The sequence below is a fragment of the Gekko japonicus genome, unplaced genomic scaffold, assembly GCF_001447785.1.
Source record: "Gekko japonicus isolate JY-2015 unplaced genomic scaffold, Gekko_japonicus_V1.1 scaffold1788, whole genome shotgun sequence".
Classification (NCBI taxonomy): Eukaryota; Metazoa; Chordata; class Lepidosauria; order Squamata; family Gekkonidae; genus Gekko; species Gekko japonicus.
Window position 1 is genome coordinate 232,765 of NW_015167589.1, and position 25,259 is coordinate 258,023.

Genomic DNA, 25,259 nt, shown 5'->3' on the forward strand with positions numbered 1-25,259 from the left:
AGTTGGGATTGATTGGTACGACTCAAGACCTGTAGGTCAGTGGAGAGGAGAGGAGAGGAGAGGGAGGGAAGGAAGGAAGGAAGGAAGGAAGGAAGGAAGGATCTTGATTTATGGATTTCCAACTCTGGGACCCTTATACCAAATTCTATGTGGTAGGAATTCACTGATTGTGGATTGAAATCATAAATTGAACCAGGATGCAGTTTGCTCCCTCTAGTTTCCTCTCCTCTGAGAGCTGTTACTTTCTTATCTCTAGAAGGCTAATCTCAAGGTCCTGTGACATAATTTAAATACACATGCAATTTTACATCCTTATTTGGTTATGACTAAAGATGTAAAATTGCATGTGTTTTTCAATTAGGATTGCTGACTCCCGTTTGGCAATTTGGGATTGGAACCTGGGGAGGAACCTCATCGGTGGTATAATGCCACAGAGTCCAACACCCAAACCAACCATTTTCTCCAGGGAAGCTGATCTCTGTAGCCTGGAAATCAGTTGTACTTTTGGGAGATCTCCAAGCCCCAGTTGGAGGTTGACAGCCCTATTTTAACTGACCCTGCATGCCTACACATCTCAAAAATATTTCACTTTCCATACAGCCCGGAAAATCTACAACATTTTGGTATCCTATGGGCAGGGCTCATCCTATGTAGCAGGAACTCCTTTGCATATTAGGTGACACACCCCTAATGTAGCCAATCCTCCAAGAGTTTACAGTAGCCCCTGTAAGAAGAGCTCTGAAAGCTCTTAGAGGATTGGCTACATGAGGGGTGTGTCACCTAAGATGCAAAGGAGTCCCTGCTACAAAAAGAGCCCTGCGGGCTATGTGTGAGGTGTTGTTCATTTGTTTACAATGTCAACTTCATTCATGGCATTCCTTTCTTGGACCTGAAAGCTGCCCTCAAAATTCAAGTTTGGCATGCAAATGTGTATTTCAGTAGAGATGCCTTTGAATCTAATTGGCTGATTTCTGTTAAGCGGAAAATCTCGCTCTTGGGGTATTCTCCCTCAGCGCTTTTGGAGATGGGTAGGGACCGGGCTAAGTTAGAAATTAGACAGAGGATCAAGGATACCGAACGTCAATTGGATCTACAGGTGTCCCCAACATTTATAGCGCCAATTAGAATCAAATACATCATTGCGCAGGCCCCATATCTTAACGTTTTGGAGTCCTGTAAACTTAGGAGGCATATACTCTGGCCAGATGCTCGGCCTTACCCTCTGCAGTTCTTGAGGGCAAATTTAAAAAAATACCCCGAACAGAGAGGCTATGCTTGTGTGCGTTGGGGGAGATTGAATCCCAGGAACATGTGTTCCTAAGATGCCCGTTATTTGAAGAGGCTCGCACTAAACTTATTGATCCCCTTCTGGCAGGCACTTCGGATCAGGACAAGGTGGAGAACTTGTTTCTTAACCTTGAACACACAACGCTCCATCAGATTGCGAAATTTTGTTCCTTGGTGGTAGAAGCGCATCAGCATGATGGTTGGCACTCGGGTTAGGACTGTTGATTTTAACTCGTACCGTTCCCTTTGGTAATATATTTTATTCTTTTATACTATACTGTGTTTTATGGCAGCGTACTTTTAGTTTGGTTTTAATGAACGTAACGTTTATAATGTTAGCTCTTTTTACCTTGCTGAATTTTGGAAATTTTACTATTTGGCCATTGTAATTTATTTTTTCTGGTTTTATATTGCTGGCTAATCGCTGTTACAATAAATTCATTCATGTGTATTTCAAAATGAGATTACAGTTGGTCACTTACATTAATTTGAACTGTACACTTCAAATCAACTTCAGATGTAATGTTGCATTATACTCTCTGTCATCAGTGGTGCATGCTTCCAAAAGGAGTGGGGCTTTCACATCAGCCTTGGACCTTACACTTGCTATGTGTGACTTTTGAAGGGAAAAAGGCATTGGGTGCATTATGTCAACTCATATTTGGCATTGTTTTAGGCCTATAGTCCATTAGCTATTTGTGGCTTGAGTAGATAGGATTTGATACATAAAGTGAAAACTAGCAACCAATTCATCAGAGATTAAGGCAACAATAAAAAAAAGCTACTTAAGCCAGGCAGGAACCATGTACACAGTGTTGGGGCCCTGGACATAGCCATTGTCCATCACGTCTGATTTGGTTGAAGTGCCTTCTCTTGGCCTCATGGGGGGGGGGGGTGAGGACTATCCTATCCCATCTCTCCCCTAGCTCTGCTCTTTTCTGTGTTGGGAGCCAAACCTAATACCTTGACCTCAGCCTCCACCCCCAAGCCTGTTGAACGCTCTAGCCAGGCCTAGGAAATGCCCACTGGTCTCCCTCTACTCAGAAGCCCTACAGGGCCTTGGAGCAATCTCTGCTCTGCCACTCCCTTTTCCCACCTCAAGGGCAGATAGGGTTACCTACCTACATATTGGCGGGGGACACATGCTTCCCCGCCAGAACATTCTTGCATGTAACACGGCTGCGTCACACTATCCTGTCACCCAGACTGGGCGATGCTCTGGCAATGGGGCTGGAAACTCGATCGTACCTGGGCGACAGGATAGTGCAGCACCTGTGTTTTCCCCGCGGGAATGTAAAAACCCGCCAAGAACTATACGTCCCCCGCCAATTTGCAGTAAATACCTAAGGGCGGAGCTTCCAGACAGCTGATTGTCAGATGGCTGGACGTTAAAGGCCAAGCTGCCATTGATTAGCCAGCTGGCATGTGGCTCTTTAAAGGGTGCACCTGTGGCCCCACTGAACCTGGTGGAAGTTGGGTATGATGGCATTAGCTGCCAAGAAAGTGTGTGTGGGGTCTGGTGTTGTCCCTTTTGCCCCTGACATGCAGACAGACATTCCTCTGAATTTTATTCTGCATAGGGTTCTCCCTCCCACAAGTCCACATCAATGCCTCACCTTACCACGTCCTTTGTTGCAATTAATAACAGCATCAAGATCTCTTTCACAGCAAAAGCTGTGGCCTGTACTGAAGCTAGCATATGTGTCTTTTTTAATCCCACTTTTCTTCATTGGAATGTACTATTTGCATCTTATAGTAAACTCCTAAAGTCTGTATATCAAGACATAGTGAGATCTGAAACTGGTCTGTTGGAAAGTTTAACACATGTTGTGAATGTTGTTATACAATTAGGGTTTAACTGACCTTAAAACACATGGGTGTTTCTTCACCAACCAAAACTTATTAGCTCCTTCTATGTGGTCCAGTTCTATATCTATTGTCCACCTTTCTCACTTAGACTCGAGGCAGATTACACAAGTGAGTCTATACAATGGATGGATGGATGGGACATTCAGTAAACAATGCCATAGGATTAGGGTTGTAGAACCAGCCAGAAGTCTAAAAACAGAAGCAAACAGAGTGGTTAAGTGTGCCGACTCTAATTTGGGAGAACCGGGTTTGATTCCCCACTCCTCCACTTGCACCTGCTGATGTGACCTTGGGTCAGTCACAAGCTATGGCACAGCTGTCCTTGAAAAAGAGCAGTTTCTGTCAAGAGCTCGCTCAGCCCCACCCACCTCACAGGGTGTCTGTTCTGGGGAGGAGAAGGGAAAAGAGTTTGTAAGCCGCTCTGAGACTCCTTTTGGTAGTGAAGAGTGGGGTATACATCCAATCTCCTCCTCCTCCTCCTCCTCCTCCTCCTCCTTCTTCAAAGCATAAGTATTAACATGACACATTAAATGATGCAAAATTCATAGAAATATCCTAATTGCAGCAAACTGTACACAGCAGTATAGATCACAATCCCTAATCATTTTTTCCAAGTAACCTTGTGAATCATTTAGTATACTGCAACTATATTGCCTGCATGAATGGAGACGGGGGGGGGGGGATCACTTCATATGAAGAGAAAAACATTCTGCATCCACCTCTGGAGACTTCGACTATTTTCAGAAACAGCGTCTGCACAGTAATATTACTTAATTGATGTCTCCTATGCTACTCTCCAGAGAGTATCTATAGGATTTCTTTAGGGAGTATTGTTGAAACAAACAGTTGCAAAGTCTCCACCCTTTTCTCTCTGGTAGCTTTATTTTTAGACAGAGCAGTTACTGTCTAAATTGACTGCAGCTGTCTACTATCAAAAGAATCTTCTATTTCTTTATTTGGCACCTACAGCTTCCCATTACGTTGCATCGATCATATATTTTCTTACTGCAAAGTTCCATATTGTAAGCCCTGATTGAAACAGATAAAAAAATGGGTGGTCGTATTGTGGCACATTGCTTTGTAAGAGTCACAGACGTCTTTAGCAGCTGAACAAAACTTACATGATACAGTTATCAGTTTTAGACGAATGAATAGTCTTTCACATACAAAAATGGGCAATATTGAGTGTGTGTGAGCCATACTCAACAGAAGCATTTCAAGAGTTCATGTAAAAAGTGGAATAAAAACCAAATTTTCACTCAGGATATGACACTTTACAGGTCTCAAGTATTTTATAGGCTTAGTATGGTTTGATTGTCCACAGTATCGCTTGATGCTTCATCATGTTGATCTAAGAATGGGAATCCAAAACCTTCCTGCTTGGGTGGCATCCAAGACCAGATCCCCCCCCCTAAACAAAAAACAGAAAAAAGAACAAAGTTTGAGTCCAGTGGCACATTTAAGAACAACAAGGTTTTATCCAAGCATTAGCTTTTGTGCGCACGCACACTTCTTCAGATACATTGAAACTGAAATTACCAGTCCGTACATATAGGAAGAGGGTGAGCAGCAAATTAGCATAAGCATAATAAATAGTGTTCAACAAATGCAAGAACCAAACTGGAATAACAAGCTTAGTTTATATAGTCACCACTTGTTTGGGTTTAATTGCAGAGGAAAACATACTGAAGGAAATAAATATATCAGAATTGGCGACAGGTGGGCAGATCGAACCTTCTTCATTGTGGATTTCTTAATTTCTGGATTTATCCAGAGAAAAGCTGTTTCCAAGGATAAGTTCATACTCGTTGGATAATGCACTTTCAATGAGCTTTAGCAATCCTTTGCAGCTGGATTTTCCTGTGCAAAACAGGGAATCTACTTGCAAACATTTGCTAAAGTGCATTGAAAGTGTATTATCCAATGTTTGTGAAATTAGCCCTAGTCAGCGTCAAAGCCTGCTGCTGTCTTGTGTGCACATATGCTGCTTTAAAATCAGCACTGTGTGTCTAAACCAGCTTGCTTCCCCCTTCCCCTCAAACCATATATTTATAAACTTTAGAAACTTACAAAAGCATCCTGAGCCTTTAGCATCTTTGCTGTTAAATTAGGGGCGCCAGCCTCCAGATGGGGACTGGGGATTCCCTGGAATTACAACTCATCTCCAGACTACAGAGATCAGTTCCTCCAGAAAATATAGTTGCTTTGGAGGATGGACTGTATGGCATTGTACCCCACTGAGGTCCCTGTCATCCCCAGATTACATCCCCAAATCTCCAGGAGTTCCTCAACCTGGATCTGGCAACCCCATGCCTCCTGGCCCCTCATGATGGCCAAAGGGAGACATGGCAAAACTATATAAGGAAAATCAACCAGTACAACTGACCAGGAATTTCCTGTTACTCAAGAAAGTGCAAAACACTAAAACATGACACAAGTCTCCCCCTCCCCCCCCCAACAAGTCCCCCCCCCCCTATTAATGAGAAAATGTATGTCAAATATACAGGGCTCTTTTTGTAGCAGGAACTCCTCATATTAGGCGACACACCCCTAATGTAGCCAATCCTCCAAGAGTTTACAGAGCTCTTCTTACAGGGGCTACTGTAAGCTCTTGGAGGATTGGCTACATTAGGGGTGTGTCGCCTAATATGCAATGGAGTTCCTGCTACAAAAAGAGGCCTGGGGCCAAACAAGCCCTGACTTGTAGTAGGATGAAAGTTTTGTTTTGCTTTTATTTCCACTGGCAAGACACAGGCGACTTCAAATCATGTTTTCTATTTCTGTACCAAGATTCTGAACATCCATGGTGTTTGTCAAAGATCCTTGTTCAGCTAAGATAATATCTCCACTGTATTTGTTCTCCTTGAGGCATGGCTCCTACTCCAGCTTGCTGTGTAGAATCTTTAATAAGAAACACCCAAAAAACTTCACTAAGGCTGAAGTCAGATGTGTAAGTAGATCCAACTCAGCTGCAAATGCCTGATGGATCTAAGGGGCACGATCAGACAGCAACATCTGGGGAAAGTCCCACAGTTGTCAGCAACCTATGCTGCCCTGCCACGGAAGCAGAGTGAAAAGTCACCGGGGAAAGTCTGGTCTTAACTGGTTCCGGCAGGCCACGGACGGACTTTCTGCTGTCTGAGCATGGAAGCACACTCCAGCTGTCGGGATGGTCATGGCGCTGCGTCAGGATGAAATCAGCAGACCATCCTGGCAGCTGGAGTGTGCTTCCATGCTCAGACAGCAGAAAGTCCGTCCGTGGCCTGTATACACATAACCACATAATTGTTTCATAGCGCATGTGCATAACCACATAATCGTCCCATAGCCATGGACTGCCACATGTGCATCGCCAACTGTGAGAAAGAATGTGGAGGAAATGACAACCGTTGCCACTTGGCAAGGATTGCCTCCAAATTCAACAATCATCTCCCACCAGCAGCACTGAGAAAACCCTCCGCCTAAAAATAGTTCCTATCCCAGGCAGTATCCCGTTGCCCTTTAAAAGAGGCCAGGACTTCCCCCCCCCCTCCCTCAGCAGCATGGCTGACCTTGTGTAGCAAAGCAGAAACATGTCCAAGGTGCGGGGATTATCCTGGTTGCGCACGGAGACACTGGACTTGTTGGCCCTATGGGGTGAAAGCAGGGTCCAGAATACACTCAGGCAGAGTCACCACAACACTGATCTGTATGAAGAGATTGCAAAAGGTATGGCCACCCGGGGGCACAGAAGAACTTCCCAGGAATGCAGGACAAAGACAAAGGCCCTGTGCTTGGAGTATAAGCATGTGGTGGCCCCAAATTCAAAATCCGGCTATCGTAGAGTGACCTGTCCTTTTTATGAAGAGCCAGACAGGATTCTTCATGATGACACTGATGTGTGGCTCAAGAGAGTCACGGAGAACCTAACCTGGGTCCCAGGGCCAAGTGCCACTGAGGCCCACATCCCCCTTTCCCAGGAGGGATCCCTGGAGCTGTACCCAACGGACCCTGAACCAACACCTGGGGGTGAAGCATCCACTAGCATGGTGGTGTATGGCAAACCACCATGCATGTGGGGGTGGCTGATCCGGGGGGGGGGGACTAAGCACTCGATACAAACTTAGCAATTCCCTACATCTTGTGTCTCACCACCAATGTGGCCAGGCACAGTACAAGTTATGGTAAAAGCCACTGCTTGGCAGGTGGCTGGAGAGGAGTAGCACTGCCCCTGTAGCCCTGGAGTTGTTGAGAGGTAGATTGTGGCCATGGTGTGCCAAAGCACTCATAGGGGTGTCACTCCACAAGCCACATTTGCGTTGTGATGGAGAGGCTGCACACCTGTCTGCCTACAGGTTGGGTTACCAGAGCAAACCATAAGCTGTGGGAGAGAACACATAACCCAGCCTCATGCAGGTCATCTATCGGAACCAGCCACATTCATGATGCCCCAATCCCAACCCCTTCTCTAGAATGTGCAACCCAGATCCCAAACTACCAGGGGGATGCAGCCACAGAGGACAGTGATGATATGCAGGTGGAGTTGGAGCCCCTTCAGGATGAAGGTTTGAAACATGGTCTCTCATGCAGTCCTATAGCTCACCAACATTGGTCCAGGAGCATGGTGTGGTTTCCCTCCAGCTAGCATCCCTGGGTATACAGCCTCCCTAATATACCAATCCTGCCCCATTCGAATGCCAGTCCTGACTCCAGGAGGCCACACTACTTTCCCATCCTTCCTCGTGAATCACATTTTCCATTGTCTTCCAAGGAGTAGGGGACCTACAACACCTAATTACGAGGAGAACAGTGGACCACAGGAGGGTGAGGAGCGAGACCCAAACCATAAGCGTGCTCAGCTGTAGTACCAGACCACGCTATGAAGGGGGAGGTCAAGCGTGACAGGTCACATGCATGGGCACTGGCAGCTGGCAGCAATGTACCCTATCCCGTGCCTCCCTTTTTTCGCAGGCATCCCTCCAGAGGCAACAATGGTGGAACTGTCACCCACATCAAGACTGGCCCTCATTAGGGCCAGGAAGAATTGGGAAGGACGCACAGTACTCTGCTGCAAAACCTGTTAGGGACTGATGACCACTGGGAAACATTGGTAAATGTGATGAGGGATGTAACATGGCATCAGCAAGAGCGTAATTGAGAAGTGTGGCACAGAACAAAAACAACCCCTACAGTTGTGCAAGAATACACTGGCTCTGTCACATCCTTAGTCGCATCTGCAGTCATGTGGTGATGGCCATGTCCTCCTCTAAGTGTCTGTCATCCTCTGCTCTCCCTGGCAGATCTTCCAACTCCAGGAAGACCATGGGTGTTGCATCCTCCACCTGTAAAGTTACCACATGCCCGCACTCCTCACACAGGTGTAGAATGACACAGGAGGTGATGACCACATTGAAGTTCTCCCCTTGCACTAGGAGTAGTGTTGACAGGCACCATCACCATGCCTTGAGCTGATCAAGGGCATGCTCCACCACATTCCTGGCCCGACTGTGCACCTTGTTGAAGCGTGCTTGTGGTGGAGTCAGGTTCCTGCTATAGTGGTTGATGAGCCACCTTCTCATGGGTTAGGAAGCATCCACAACTATGAATGGCGACACCTGGACACCCTCGATCGTGATGGGGGGGGGGGTTTCCCTGGGATGAACTCTCTGGCGTCCATGGCATCCATGATATTGGAGCACCGCAGAATGTGCATGTCATGGTCCTTCCCACTGTGCCCAATGACCACATCCACAAAATGGCCGGTATGATCGATGGTGGCCTGCAGCAGGATGGAGAAGTGTTTGCGATTGATGACCTCCATCACCTGGCCAACAGGTGCACGGATCGGTATGTGACATTTGCCCATCACGCCGATGGACTGGGGAAACCCTATGGCAGAGAAACCTCTTGTCACCTGTAGAAGATAGAAAAAGGGTGACATCACCGATGACCACCTCCCAGCAGAATGTTGGAGGCGCTTGACTTAATAACTGCTCCGAAGGTGGCCTGCACAGAACACTTCACCTTTTGGCCAACTCTCAGCAAGAATCAGGGTGGGTCTCAATAAAACTTTGGCATGACTGCATGTCCTCACCCAGAACTGTTTGGCAGTGCCCAGCCCACCATACTCTTGGCCCAGCAATATCACCAGGTGATTGAGCGTGGTTGTCTGTCCTTGCACTTTGTGCAGGCACTCAGTCTTGTACAGTTGGCAGTGGGGTCTCTTCCACCTGACTCCTCCTCCCCACATTGACTTCCCTGCCATGGCTGCCTCAGGGACGGACCCTTCCTGGTGTGACGATACCTTGCCTCATCAACCACGGTCAGGGCTGCTTTCACCCTCTGCCACTCATGTCCCCATTTGAAACCAGCTGCATTGGGACAAGCCCTGCTTTGGCATACCCTTTCTTTGTTCCTGAGATACACCACTCATTTGAGTAGCTCCTGCTCCACCACCAGAGGGACCTCCACAATTATTCCAGCCACTGTAGATTGCACTAAGCCAGACTGGTTGCCAACCAGCTGGTAGGAGGTCCTTGGTCATCCACCACAGGGCCACGGCAACATGCTCCTCCACTGTCATGGAAGCACACATCTCCATCCCCTGTCATTGGAGTCTCTCCTTTAGGAAATCAACCAGCCAGACAAAAGCGAACCTGTGAAGTCATCATTGGATCAATGGGGAATCCTGTGATCATCCTGGGCATCATGGGTCCTATATCGCCCTGACAGCAGATTGGTAACATATGAGGGTCACCCCCCGAGGCAATCTATTCATCATGGATGGTCTTGAGGTGGTGACACTCCAGATCCTCTGATGGAGGAGGGCTGGGTGGTGCAAACAGCATGTGCATACCTCCTCACTTACCAGGCACACTATTCCCTCATCAGTGACACGGTGATGGGGAGAGGATTGTGTGTCCAAAATGGGCCATGAACACTTACTTTAGTCCTTACACCACAGTTAGGAGGCTGCTGAGGACTTGGAGGAACACCACCCCACATGCCCAGGGAGTGTGCACTCTACTTGCCATCACGTGCACATCCTAATGGCGTGGACAGGATACAGAAGTCATATTTTAAACCATAACAGCAAAAGGATATCAGCATACCACAGTCATACGGGTGAGGGGGGTGCAGACTCTATCTGCCATTGCCTGGACATCCTAAAGTTCTCGATCCACTGCTTAGCTTCCCAGATATAGGTGATAAACGTCCTCCACCACTGTGCGGACTGTGGGTAGACCCACCATCAGCGTAGGTGACCCTCTTCAGCGAGCCAAACCAATTTGGCCCTGTTCTGGGACCTGCAGGCCTGCTGCTGCTGTAACCTTGCGCTCCAGCTGACTGTGTACCTTCACCTGAGTGCTTCCCTCCATCTCCTACTACTGTCTGCCAGCTCCTGGTAATGTTGGCATGTGAGAAGCAGGCACAGTGAGAATATCCTGATGGCTTCTGACAGCTGCCAGCAGCTCCCGTCTCTGTCTCCATCTCCAGCTGTAGGTTAGATTAGGGAAGGTGCAGGAACTGCAGTTGTGGGGCACCTAGGCCTAACTGTGGACCAATTAGGATGGAGCCCTTAGCAGATCAGGGAGGTTGGAAAGCAGAGAGTTGTTTCTTGAAAGGGGAGATTCACATGTGCGAACACCCTCCATGGAGATCTCGCCACTTGGATGTTCACTTCCTTGTTTATGCACATGCACAATGAATGGTTAAAAAAAACCACTTGCCCATTCTTGCTATCTGATCACACAGTGACGGGCTGGGCCCCCAGTGAAATGGAATGTGTGATCGCACAACTCCATGTCTAGTTCCACCAAAGGTAATAGGGGCACTTCCCGACTTCACATCTGACTGGGCAGTGACAGGCCGAGCCCGCAGCTGCAAGGGCGGTGTGCTTGCATGATGCTGTGTCAATTTCCACTGGGGGAAATAGGCTCGTTTCCCCTCCACACCACAGGGTGCATCTGACTGCAGCCCTTATTAGGAGCTGAAGGCATGGAGGGAAAAGTGCATCTCTAAACAGTGACAGATAGGTCATTTCCTGCAGGAGCGCACAGGAGCGGAGCTCCGGCAGTAAGGAGCCCAGGGGGCGGGCACATGCAACAAGCCCTGCCCCCTGCTCCCAGCAGCCCTCAGTCAGGCCACGAGGAGCAAGAAGCAGCCAGGTAAGTTGCAGAGCCCCCCCTCCTGGCCTGCATTCAGGTACAATCTCTCCCTTCTCTGTGAGGGCAGATCTGTGTGTCCCCCTCCCACAATATCTAGCAATCCAAAACAGTCAAGTGGAGCCTGAATGGTGGGTGTTGCCTTCTGACACACTTCCGGTGATGTCAGGGGGAGCGGCATATGCAAATAAGTTATGCTAATGAGTTATGCTAATGAGCTCCTGCACCTCTTTTTCTATGAAATGACCCCTGGTGACAGATGATGGCATATGGTCGAGAATGTCCTGCCTCATTCCACAAAGAGTGCCTAAAAAGCTATTTGTCTTGTGTCACCCTGAAGAAGGAAGATTGATCCCTGTACGAGCTGAATGTTTCTTCTCCAGTTATTGGAAAGAATATGGCCATCGTTTTGTAATTGCAGACTCACTTCCCACAGAGCCCCAAGGACCCAATTTCATGTTTATTGGCTATGCTTGGAAACACGTACCCCTGAGGGTGATTATTTATTTATTTTAACCTGGCTGGTATGCTCTGGTGCAGAAATTCATTGTTAATTGCTATGCTTTTATCTTCTGTCTAATTTGTGACTGAGCCACAGAATGATCTGCAGTCACCAACTGGAAAGGACAGTATGAAAGGAAATTAATTTGTTTTGGGGTGGCATGTTGAGCCTACTGTTAGCATTGACGCTGTATTCTTTCAGCCACTGAGCTTTCTGGACAAGGGGCAGTGGAAGGACCTTCTACTTTGCTTTTATACACTGTCTCAGAGGTTCTAGGAAACTTGGAAAGTATAGAAAGGCTGGATAGTTAAGACTTTGGATGGTGCTCATTAGCAATGTAGGAGTGATGAGGATGATCAGGGGCCTGGAGACCAAACCCTATGAGGAAAGGCTGAGGGGCTTGGGAATGTTCAGTCTGGAGAAGAGGAGATTGAGGAGGGACATGATTGCTCTCTTGAAGTATCTGAAGGACTGTCACTTAGAGGAGGGCAGGGAGCTGTTCCTGTTGGCAACAGAGGAGAGGACTCACAATAATTTTAAATTTAAATTAAGGGTAGTAAGGTACTGGCTGAATATTAGGATTTTTTTTTACAGTAAGAGTCATTCAACAGTGGAATTAGCTGCCTAGGGAGGTGCTGAGTTCCCCCTCCCTGGCAGTCTTTAAACAAATATTGTCAGTTAGGGTCACCAGTACAGTCTCCATCACACAACTAAGCCTGAGGACATATTGAAGAGTGTCAAGAGCAGATGTGTCATCCAGGAAAACATGGAATTGCTCTACCATTGCTGCCATAATCACCCTATCCTAAAAGAGTCAATCTGACACTAGGCAATTGTTTAATGCATTTTTTTCTTCAATGAAGGATTTTTCAGTTATGGACAAATAACCACCTCTTTCAAGGACAAAGGGGAACATAATCTAAATCAGAGATTTATTAATAATAAAATGTGGAGTGAAATAATCTCCTTACATGATTTTGACAACCAAGAAGGGCAGGGATTGAGATCTGTGATCCAGAAGGGGTTGAGATTGTACACCAGATACCTTTACTGCTTCATTTATAATACAAGCTGGTGTTCAAGTCAGAGCACATTCAAAAGGTTTTATCAGTGCAGAAAGAAAAGCCATTTGGCCAGTAGAAAGCTATTACAAGGACAGACCTCTAAATTTATTTATTTATTATTTAAAATTTTACACCCAATAAACAGTTTAGACCATTAACAAGTGGAGACCCACAAGAAACTTGCGGGATGGTTATCTCATTCATCACACCTTTGCTTCCTCTCCTCTCCTCACCCCCTACCTCTCTCACACTATTTCTCCAGTCTGCCCCCCTTTTCTTACTCTCTATTTCTCCTCCATTCATGTGGCTTCCTCTCTTTCTGACCTGTCATCTTTCTCTTTGTTTTTCTGCCTCCCCACTTCATCACTCTTTCTCTCTCTTTCTGCCCCCACCCCACCATTCTTTCTTTCTGCCCCCATCACTCTCCCAGCCTCCTGCCTGCTTCCTCCCCAACTCCACACAGCAGCAACAGCAGTGGTGGCAGTGCTCCTAGCCACCCACCTGCTTCCTCTCCCCCCACAGCAGCAGTGGCAGCGGTCTGGGAATCACAACGGATCTCCCAGCTACAGAGATCAAATTTCTCACTATTGATGCCTGAAGCAGATCCCTGCAGTGGTCGTTTCAAAAGGTTTTGGGGGAAATTCAGCCGTCCCTGAAGGGATTTTTTTAATTTTTGGATTTTTCTACAAACCCAAGAAGTCTACTGACTATGTAGGAAAAGCTGTTGGGGGAGAGTGAGCCCCCTGTTGGTGGAAATAAGTATCCGCACAGAAAAAAAAACCCTCTGGCTAATTGTATAAGAATATATTGATGGTGATCCAGATATAGTAAAGTGTGTTTAGGAGCACATTCAGCATTGCATCCACTCCAGATAGCTTGGGCTGGCAGTAAGTCAGCACAGGGTGTAGCTGATAAGGTGCAGCTCCTATCGGAATGCCTGCCGGAAAAGCTCCATCTTTACGGCCCTGCGGAACTGTCCCAGGTCCTGCAGGGCCCTGATCTCACCGGGGAGCTCATTCCAAGCTGTCAACCAGTTCAGCTGCTGCAAGTTAATCACTTCTGCCAGCCTAAGCAACAATTCTGATAACAAGCTAGCAGGTCAGGGTGATGACTTCTATAGTCAAGAAAGCTATCACTTAGGCAGAAAAAACTCTCTTGAAGAAGACCAATTTATTGACACAGAGTTAGAAGGGATCCTAGAGGTCACCTACTCCAGCCCCCTTGCTCAGGGTGGGAATTAGTCAACTACAGCACCCCTCTCTGCTTAAAGGAGAGCACGCTTTTTATAAAAAATGTTTTTAAATGATTGAAAAAAGCATTTACAGGAGAAATTCTTGTGGGGCTGTGCCTTTAAGAAAGGGGCTGGAGCTCCCAAACCCCCCCACTATAGCTATGGGTCGGCCACTGCCTCCAAGACCTTCTAAAAAGTTATATACTGTGCTCTGCAAATTAAGGTTGTCGACTCCAGGTTGAGAAATTCCTCAAGATTTGTGGGTGGATCCTGGGGAGGGTGCTCAGCAGGTATATGATGCCACAGCACCCAACCTCTGAAGATGATTTGATCTGATCTCTGTTGCTTGAAAATCAGTTGTAATTCCAGGAGATCTCCGGGTCCTGACTGGGGGTTGGCAACCATATCTGTCAATGGAGACAAAGTTTTCTGTCAACAGTGTTTTAGACATCAGGGCACCTAGCTTGATAATGTGCCATGTGATGTCAAGTTCCGTCTTTAGGATGGGAGAGAACCCTGGGAAGCAACACCATCAGTTGCTTTAAGGAGCTTTGCATCCCAAGCCCCTACTGCCGCATATATGAAGTTACAGTTTGGCAGGGGTCATTTCCTGCAGGAGCGCACAGGAGCGGAGTTCTGGCAGTAAGGAGCCCAGGGGGGGGGCACATACAACAAGCCCCACCCCCTGTTCTCAGCAGCCCTCAGTTAGGCCACGAAGAGCAAGAAGCATCCAGGTAAGTTGCAGAGCCCCCCCCCCCGGCCCAGGTACAAGCTCTTCCTCCTCTGTGAGGGCAGATGTGTGTGTGTCCCCCCCCCCATAGCAACCAATCCAAAACAGCCCAGTGGAGCCTGAGCCTTCTGACACACTTCTGGTGATGTCAGGGGGTGTGGCATATGCAAATGAGTTATGTTAATAAGTTATTCTAATGAGCTCCTACACCTCTTTTTCTACAAAATGACCCCTGCAGTTTGGGGTCCTAAAAAGATCACAGTAAGAATCCTACAGGAACTTACCATCCCTGTGCAGATGTCTTAAAATTCAGGATTCTCTTTTTTATTAAATGGGTACAACAGGGAGTTCATCTACAGACTTAACAATAGGTATAACAATTCAAAACCCAAATTCTTGTGGAGATTTTCCACTGGGAATCACCACATAGCCAACTTCCTAATGAAAATATAATATTCACTTTCTCCTTAATCCTGCAAAAATTTTGCAGCTGAGTCATCAACATTAACTCATGAAACTAATGGAGATAAAAGTGTAGTTGTAACCTTGTAACACTGGTGTAGAACTTTGAAATCTGGTTGGTCCCTTATATGAGAAACTGGAAGACAAGAGAAAAGAATGCACAGGCCTGTTTACAGATCCATTATTAATCTACTCTACTGTACACATATCCTTTTCACATTCCTGAACTTTAATATTTAACTAAAATGTTGTAAGGTAAGAAGTCCTCAGAATGTAAGAACTGAAATATCAAAAGTCAAGGTGAGAAAAATGAGACTTATGTGCCACCAAATTTGCTAAACTCCTTCAGAAACTTGATAATATGTGGCTGCAGCTGGGCAGTGATTAGATAAGGGCAACAGGTCAGCAGGTTTGTGAATGATTAATAAAAAAGGGCTACATATGATTAATGATTTCCAGAACCCCAAGGTGCAATAGCTAATGAACCGGCTGACATCCCTGTGCCATTGCTATTATCTTATAGGGCACCATGCTGCCAGAGGTGCCAGATTTGAATTAATATGTAAAATTTAGTCCCCTAAAAACTTGTGGTTATTAAACATCCAGTAACTAGTTATTGCAAAAGAAAAGGTCATTAGGTTTGGAATCCTACTGATAATTGCATTATCTTCATCTTGGGTAGCATCTTCATTACTGGACTTCGACAACCACCTATTGCAAATAACCTCTTCACTTTAAGAATTATCCTGTACAGTACCCTTGTTCAGGTGATTTCAATTGACCTTTAGATTCCTACATTTTTAATGCATCACTACACTATTTTTTTACGTTACCAGATAGATCATGATCACACTTTCTCCTGTTATATCTGAACTTACTGTATATCTAAAATATTCTTACAACATCCCACAAGAGTGCCTTAAACAACAAGCTAGGAAACAGAGCACTGTACTACTTCATAATTGCGGAGGGTGCTATAGAATATTAGCTTTATTTTGAAAAAACAGCTCTGAGCTTTTTCAAACATATTTTCCTTTTCCAACTTTTTAAAGGAAATGTAGGTGTTCTTTTTTCACTTACTTTCTGGCTTAAATTACAACCATAAAACAAGTAGGGGGTCTTAACATTAACACAGGAACATCCTTTTTTTTTTTTTGGTAAACAAATTTTATTTTCGCGGGAATACAACATATAAAATTAAATCATTTCATTCTATCAATTGTCTACCCCGTTCCCAATTCCTCCCCTCCCTCCGGTGGCTTCCCGCAATGCTTCCCCCCCCCGCTCCAAATTACTTCATATCATCAACTATATCAATTTCTTATCATTACAATCTAAAGATAACATCATTTGACTTAATATTGATCTAAACATATTAAGTTTTGTTTCACATCCCAGTTCTTTTCCAGATATATTTTAAAGTCACTTCAGTCTTCAATTTCTGGCACTTTCTCTGTTTTCCAAAATTGTGCATAAATCATTCTCGCTGTTGTGATTAAGTACCAGAATAAGGTCTTTTTAGTCGTATTGACTTCTTCCATTTTCAGTCCCAAAAGCAGAATTTCCGGTGCCTTTTTAAAAGAGCATTTCAGGATTTTTTGCATTTCTTTGTGGACTTTTGTCCAAAAGTCAACTGCTTTCTCACAAGTCCACCACATATGATAAAATGAGCCTTCATGGCTCTTGCATTTCCAACACTTATTTGACATATTCTGGTTCATATTTGCAATTTTTTTCGGAGTCATGTACCACCTATACATCATTTTATAACAATTCTCTCTAACATTGGTACAAGGCGATATCTTAATAGAATTTTTCCACAAATATTCCCAGGTTTCAATAGACACTTCCGTATTCATATTTATCGCCCATTTTATCATTTGCCCTTTTACAGTCTCATCTTCAGTATACCATTTTAGTAACACTTTATACATTTTAGAGATATTTTTTCCCCCTCCACTCTCCCAAATCATTTCAATCTCATTTTTTTCCTCTCTAAAACCATAGTTTCTTTTGTCTGATCTAAAAAGGTCAAAAATCTGCATATATTTCAGCCATTCATAATCATATTCAATTTCATTCTGCTTTTTCATTACCCATTCTGTTCCCACTTTTTTAATTAGATCTTTATATGGCAACCAATCTTTATCTCTATGTCTTGAGTAAGATGTTAACACTTCCACTGGTACAATCCACAATGGTCTTACATCACAAAAGTATTTTTTATACCTCATCCATACCACAAATAGTGCTTTTCTTACCACATGAAGCTTAAAAAAGCTATCCATTTTTGTTTTGTCATACCATAAATATGCATGCCAACCAAATCTACAATCATGGCCTTCTAACCCCAGTAACTTATCATTTTCTAATTTCACCCACTGTTCCATCCAGGTTAGACAGACCGCTTCATAATATAGTCTAAGATTTGGTAATTGTAACCCACCTCTATCTTTGGCATCACAAAGAATTTTCATCTTGATTCGCGGTTTCTTGCCTGCCCAAACAAACTTTGATAGTTCTTGTTGCCACTTAAGTAGCAAATCTGTCTTACTAAGTATTGGTATTGTTTGGAACAGGAACATCAAACGTGGTAGGACATTCATTTTTATGACTGATATTCTTCCCATCAGTGACAAATTCATTTTGTCCCATTTCTTAAAGTCTTGAGTTAACTTAGTCCATAGTTTTTCATAATTGTTCTTATATAAGTCTATATTTCTTGCAGTTAACTCAATACCAAGATATTTAGTCTTTTTTACTACTTCACATTGTACCAGGTGTAGAAGTATCTCCAACACCCAAATAAATAATAACGGTGATAGGGGACAACCCTGGCTAGTGCCTTTCTGTACCTTGAAGCTATCAGTCAGTTCTTTGTTTACATTCAATTTAGCTCTTTGTTCAGAATAGATAGCTTCAATGCAATTTCTAAAGTGTTGTCCCACTTCTATTTTTTCCATCATCTGTAGCATAAACTTCCAGTTGAGATTGTCAAATGCCTTTTCGGCATCGACAAATAAAAAGGCTACTTCTTGTTCAGGGTGTTTCTCATAATATTCAATTGCATCCATTACTATTCTTACATTGTCTCGAATCTGTCTTTTTGGTAAAAAAACCAGCTTGGTCTTCTGAGATCACTGTTTGTAAACATCCTTGTGAATCAGCAATTAGGTGTTGTGGTCATCAGAAGAACAATGAATGTAAAATCTCATATTTTTAACATTTTTTTATTTTCTGAAACTACAAGAAAAACAGGATAGGGAAATTACATACTATGGGAGAAAGTAAAGCATAACCATTAAAAACCCAAGGGGTGGAATTACTACAATTGTTACATTATCAGCTTCTGATATATAAAGTTAAATTGTTACATTGCAAGTGAACAATAAAGGTTGCTTATATGCTTCGAGTCCAGGTAGTCTGACTTAGTAAATTCTAAACAAGAGTCAATTGTAAGATTAAAAGCAAACTTCAGAGAGAATCAGCATCTCATTTTTTGGTATCTTCTTTCCCTCAAATGGTAGCTTTGCTTAGGGGCAGCCACCCCAAGTTCCGAGTCTGAGCATTCTTCAGCAGGTGATTCATCATCTCTCCCTTTATCCTCATCATCTTCTCCCGCTGGTCCCGATTGCTGCTGCAGGAACTCTCATGCTTTCATAACAGAGTCAATTTTTTTTCCTTCTTGTCTTTATATCTGAAGAGAAATCTTTCAGGTAATATCCATTTGTAAGAGATGCCAACTCTCTGTATTTATTCCTCTTTTCCCTTATTTCAAAGGGAATATCTTTTAAAACTTTTATCTCATTACCGTCGATTTTGGGGGTAGTTCCACTTGTAGCTTTTAGGATCTGATCCCTCACTTGTCTTCTGGAGAACCTCACCCCCACCTCCCCGGGTAGATTATTTTTCTTTATAAATTCTGAATATAATCTATAGATCACATCCATCTCGCTTAAGAGAAAGTCCGCTTTTAAATCTGCAACTGGTCCCAAAGCATCAGCCATAATCTGTTTGATATTCTCCCCTTTATTCTCAGGAATCCCCTGAAACCTCAGGGTAAAGCTTGCCTTTTCCATTTGAAATTGTAATAATTGCACCTCATCAGAGTTTCTCTTCTTTTCCATCTCTTGCATTTGTTTTTTAAGCTTTTTTTAGTGGCATCCACTTCTTTCAAGTTCTCTACTGTTTGCTATGGTTTTTTTTTTACAGTCTCGTTTAGTTGTTGTTGCTGTGCAGCAAAGTTTTCATGAAGCGTCTTCATTTGCTCCAGCAGGGGTCGCAAAGCCTCTGTTAACATTTCTGAAAAGTCTATGGTTGTGTCTGGTCATGTGACCGCACTCACTGGGCTGGCACTTCCTGAAGAAGGCTTAGGTTTTTGAAGCTTATCTTTCTCCGTCTTTTTGTGCTTTGCCAAAAGTCTCTAAAGTCTGCAAGCCACTTGGAAATCTCTTGTAAGTTCCTTACTTTAGTCCTATATCACTTTTAATTCCGTCCCCCTCAAACAATCATGCTTAAAGTCCATTTTAATTATGTGGGGGGTACCCGCCCCCCCTCTTAGTTTAAGGGGGACTTTCAGCCAGTTCTCTGGTGCTCGTTTCAACCCAACTCACTTTTAATGTTGATCATGTAGATCTCACCATCAAACGTGTAAAGTGCTCAGCCTCCACGCACTTGTCCCGGTCTTAGTCCCGGGTGGGAACACAGCGCTCTTAGTCCCAGGGTGGGAACACAGTGGTGAGACCTTCAGGGCATTCAGGATGCCTCAATTTCCTGGCAGCGCACCGGCAGAGAGGTGACCCTCGGTGCCCCATGACCTGGAGCCCTTGCAAGGGCCCCTGGGGGGATGCGTACGATCGCACCCCCTCTCAGTTCGCTGGTTCATGGATTGTGTCCTCAGGAATGAAAAAATGCCCGAGAGACACATCCGCTATTGAGTCACCAAAAATCGGAAGCTCCACAATCTCATTTCAAGGGGCAGCAGATGCCAAGGAAAAGTCTAGGGCACATTTTTAATAGATTTTTTTAAATTTTAATTGCACAAATAATTACAAACAGTTAAAATTATGTACAACAAACTAACAGAAACTATCAAGAAATAATATCCAGTTTCAAATGCTTATATTATTTCTATTATACTTTAAAAATTAAAAATTGAAACTAATCTATATAGATCCGGCATTTAATTTTATTTCACCATGTTGTTCTAAATAGTTCAATATAGGGTATCAAATAGACTCAAAATCTGATTTATACTTCTCTACGCATTTAAAATTCAACTGTTCAGTTATCTTTGCCATTATGTAATGTTCCCATAATTTCCTATGCCACAAAAAGAGCGGAGGAGCTATTGAACTTTTCCAGCAATGGGCTATGGTCGTTTTGGCTATTGTCAGTATTATTGTGATTGTTACCCTTCGTTGATATGGGCAAATTTTGTCTATCTTATAACAACTCAAGAGTATGGCCTGCAATTAGAGCTATTTTTTGTATAATTATATTCCCAAAAAAATTAATTATATCACACTCCATCCAGCAGTGGATATAGCAACCTACACATCCACATTGCTTTCAACAATGTGGACTAATATCAGTATTTAGATGAGAAAACTTTTTAGGTGTATAATACCATCTAGTAAGAGTCTTAAAGGTCTGAAGCTTTATTGATAAAACTGATGACTATAGATGCCCATATCCCCCCCCCCCAGATCTCTTCATTTAAAGTGATTTTACAGTCTTTCTGCCATTTCTCCTGGTATGAGGTACCATTTCTAGGGTACATGAGGTGACATGAAGTTTAACAAGTTGTGACCTGTTGAGGGCATATTCAGATGCACTTGGGGGACCTGACATATCATCTACACATTCCACACTTCCCGTGTGGAGCTAAAAACTTGGGCTCCCTCACCCAGCAGCTCTGCTGGAGCACTCCCCACATACCAGTCCTTGTGGTGGTGGGGGGGGGGCATGGTGCTGAACAGCCATTGGTCTTGCTGCCCCCACTCAACTGCAATGCTGAAGGGTGTGGGAGATGAGGTTGCCAGGTTGACTCCCAGGCACAAGCAAGGGGAATGGGAAACCAGGGCCGAGTTCAGACTTGCAATTTGAAGTGCTAGGGGGTCATGGCAAAGAAGACCCGGAAGAGACCGGGAACGGCTTGGTCATGGCATTCCCATTCACTCTGCAGCGAATGAAGTGGGAGGATACTATAGAGGAAGCACAAGGGAACGTTTGCACTGGAGGCCCACCCCTGGTGGGCTGTTAGTGGCTGTTTCTGCACTCCACTGCATGCGCCTATGCGCATGGGCGCCTGCCGTGGAAACAGCCAGCGCCTATTATCAATGACTGCGGGTTGTTCCTGCCTTAGCAGCTCTTTTGTTCACACATCAGGGAACCGGAATGAACCCACTAGACAAATGGTTTGCTCCCACTTTCACCTGGTGCTTTTTAAACTCAGGAGGGAAGCGGCACAAGACAGCTTGAGTATGGCTGGGGGATGCCTGACAGGTGTGCCTGTGTGAACCCACCCATTTAATCTGCTTCTGAAACGCTCCTGAAACGTTTGGCTGCCGGGCCAAACTGCCAGTCTGAACTCGGCCCAGGTTTGGGAAACAGGCCCCTTCTTACCTGTCAGTGCACAGCCACCCCTTTGAGTCTTGCCTTTGGAGATGGAGTATGTGTTTTGGTTCTAAAATGGGAGAGATCAGCCACAGAGCACGGACTTTGTTCTCCCCTTTGGTGTTGGTGCAAAATGCTCACCAAGTAGTGCTAAACTCCCTCTATGTGCTTTTCCAGCCACCAAAGTGCTTCATTGCTCACTGTAAGTCCACACAGCAGGGAGCTCTGAGACGGAGTCTCGTGTCACACGCTCTATAAGTTGTGCAGCAGCCTGTCTGAGTGGGGGGGGGTTGTAGGGCTGGAAAGGCTGTGATCAGGTGCTGGGGAGCGGGCTTGGATGCTGCAGGAAAGGGAGATAATTGGTTGCACCCGTAGTCAGCATTCTGAGCTACTTCGGGCTTTGTGGTTGTGGCCCCAGCAGTCGGGATCACTTCAATATTTAGTATAATTGGTGTCTATGGATCATGTTTTTGTTGTTGTTGTTGGCATAACTTTCTGCCTCTGTTAGTGGGCTGAAATGGCTTAGGGAGCCAACTATCTCCATCCAAGCCCCCAGAGCTGCCCACCATGCCAGCTCAAGGGCCTGTGTCTCAGTTGTGATGAAAGGGATCCAGCATAAAGGTCAGTTGGCTCCCTGAGTGTATTGACTTCCTCCCTTAGGATTGCACTGTATACTGTTTTTTGTAAAGCATTTTGGATATTTTTTTAAAGTATAAGTATACTTGAATAAATTAATCACACAATTCTAGTAAATTGGGTCATTAAGTAAATAAGAGCCCTCGATAGAGAAAATATGATTTATATGTAATGGTGTTGGCCAGATGCTACGAATGTATCCCAGAACTTATCTTCAGTCTGACTGACCATGAATATTTCTATTGTAAGATTATCCTATGCAACATGTATGCAAAAAAAAAAAAATCATGAGGAAGCTAGAGCTGGAAGAGTCAAAAATCGGGGTAAACATTGGAGGAAGGAATATCAACAATATTTGATATGCTGACGAAGATAAGAGAAGAAAAGATTGGATTTATACCCCACCCTTCACTACCCAAATGAGTCTCAGAGCGGCTTACAAACTCCTTTCCCTTCCCCTCCCCACAACAGACACCCTGTGAGGTAGGTGGGGCTGAGAGAGCTCTTGACAGAAACTGCTCTTTTCCAAGGACAGCTCTTATCAGAACTACGGCTTGCCCAAGGCCATCCAGCCAGGTGCAAGTGGAGGAGTGGGGAATCAAACCCAGTTCCCCCAGATTAGAGTCTGCGCAATTAACCGCTACACCAAACTGGCTCTCACAAACCTCCTCTCAGAAACTAAAGAAGGCCTGGAATACCTGATCAAGAGAATCAAAGAAGAAAGTGAGAAGTTTGGCCTCTTCCTAAACATCAAAAAGACCAAGTTCATGACCACCAAGAAGAATAGAAATGTCAAAATAACAGATCAAATGTGTGGAAGAATTCACTGTCTTACGATCACAGGTCAACAAAAATGACAAATGCAGTCCAGAAATAAAATGCTGAATCACACTGGGCTGCACAGCAATGAAGAGCTTGAATTGAACATGGAAGAGGAAGGACATCAGCCTAACAACCAAATGCAGATTAGTCTGTGCCATTGTGTTCCCCATACTAACCTATGGCTGCAAAAGCTGGACCATGAAGAAGAAAGACAGGAGGAAAATCGACTCATTTGACCTGTGGCTCTGGAGAAGGCTCCTGCGCATTCCTTGGACAGCAAAGGTGACAAACAAGTATTAAAGTGCATAAAACCAGACATGCCATTGGAAGGAAAAATCACAAAACTGCAACTGACTTATTTTAGGCATGTCATGTGGAAGAACTCACTAGAAAAAGCAATTATGCCGGGATTGGTTAGCAGCAAAAGGAAACCTGGCCACCAAAGAACATGGTGGCTAGACATAATGAAAGTCAACACCAGCCTGAGCATGGAATGACTCAAAGAAACAGTACATGATCAGAAAACGTGGAGAGAGCTGGCCCAAGAGTTGGACACGACTGAATGGCTAACAACAAAATTATCAAAATGCTACAACAAAGCTGTGCAGGAGACCATTGATTTTTATTTTACAAATGGGAAAGTGAGGGGGAAGAGTGAGAATACATTTGCTCAAGTCTGAAAAAAAAGCATCTGTATAGGATTTCAGCTCAGAAGTCCCATATCCAAATCCAACTGTCGTTGTTTTTTAAGCTACTTCCATACTTATACTTTAAAAAAGCTAATGGAATGAGAAGTGTATGCCAGTAACTGATGTTTAAATTTAAGATTATATTTACATAATTATATCGTGAGTAAGTAATGAATGAAAACTAATCTCAGATTCAATTACAGAAAGACAAATTAAACAGCCTCCCTTTGCTTTGTATTTTACAGATAGTCAGGGACTAGACCCAGAAGTATCCAAGGCAAACACGTTTGGATTTGTTGGATGCATGTCTTCTGTCCAGTACAACCACATAGCTCCCCTGAAAGCCGCCTTGCGACATCCCAGTATAGCACCAGTGACAGTCCTGGGTTCCTTGATAGAATCCATCTGCAGGTCTTCAGCTGACGTTGATGCAAATACAGCTACTACAATATACTCTTCATCAGGTATGTTTAGCTAATGTTATGGAAGGCTTGTGTAATGAGGTCTCAATCTGATTGTTCTGCTTTCTTATTACATAATTGAGCTGTGACAACAGAAGACAAGCATCTTAGAAGATATATTTGTTAATGTAAGCCACATGTAGAGATAAATAAATCAAAACACCCATGTTGCTAGTTCAAATTATGCATGTGTTTTCAGTGAATCAGTGCCAAGTAGCATCATACTGCATAGGTGAACTTTGAGGATAATGAATGTGCAAAACTGTTCCATGTCCCAGTGAACATGAGTTCAAAGAAACTCAACTGAATTCCTGATTGACTGTGCACGTGTGTTTGCATTTTCTAGAAACTCAAAAAGTTAACAGCTTGGATTTGATCCACGAATAAGAAATCACACCAAATACTTCTGCATAGACAATATAGAAGAAGAAAAGTAGCAAGGATGCTCACATAAGCAGGTTTTGGTATTATTCTGACATCAGCAGCTCCTATAACAAAACTTCATTCTCCTCACAACTATTGTATGAATACAGTCCCCAGCAGCTGCTGTGTGTTCCATACTTAAGGGCTCTTTTTGTAGGAGGAACTCCTCTGCATATTAGGCGACACACCCCTAATGTAGCCAATCCTCCAAGAGCTTACAGAGCTCTTCTTACAGGGGCTACTGTAAGCTCTTGGAGGACTGGCTACATTTAGGGATGGGTCGCCTAATATGCAAAGGAGTTCCTTCTACAAAAAGAGCCC

At 44.3% G+C, this 25,259-nt stretch overlaps 1 protein-coding gene across 1 annotated transcript in view; it reads left to right on the forward strand.

Annotated features, from left to right (window-relative positions):
- Positions 1-25,259, forward strand: part of LOC107112743 (contactin-associated protein-like 5) — a 279,687-nt gene that overhangs the window by 232,045 nt on the left and 22,383 nt on the right. The window contains exon 13 of the mRNA XM_015413933.1: positions 24,300-24,518. Coding sequence (XP_015269419.1) covers positions 24,300-24,518 — 219 coding nt within the window. The remainder of the gene's footprint in view (positions 1-24,299; positions 24,519-25,259) is intronic.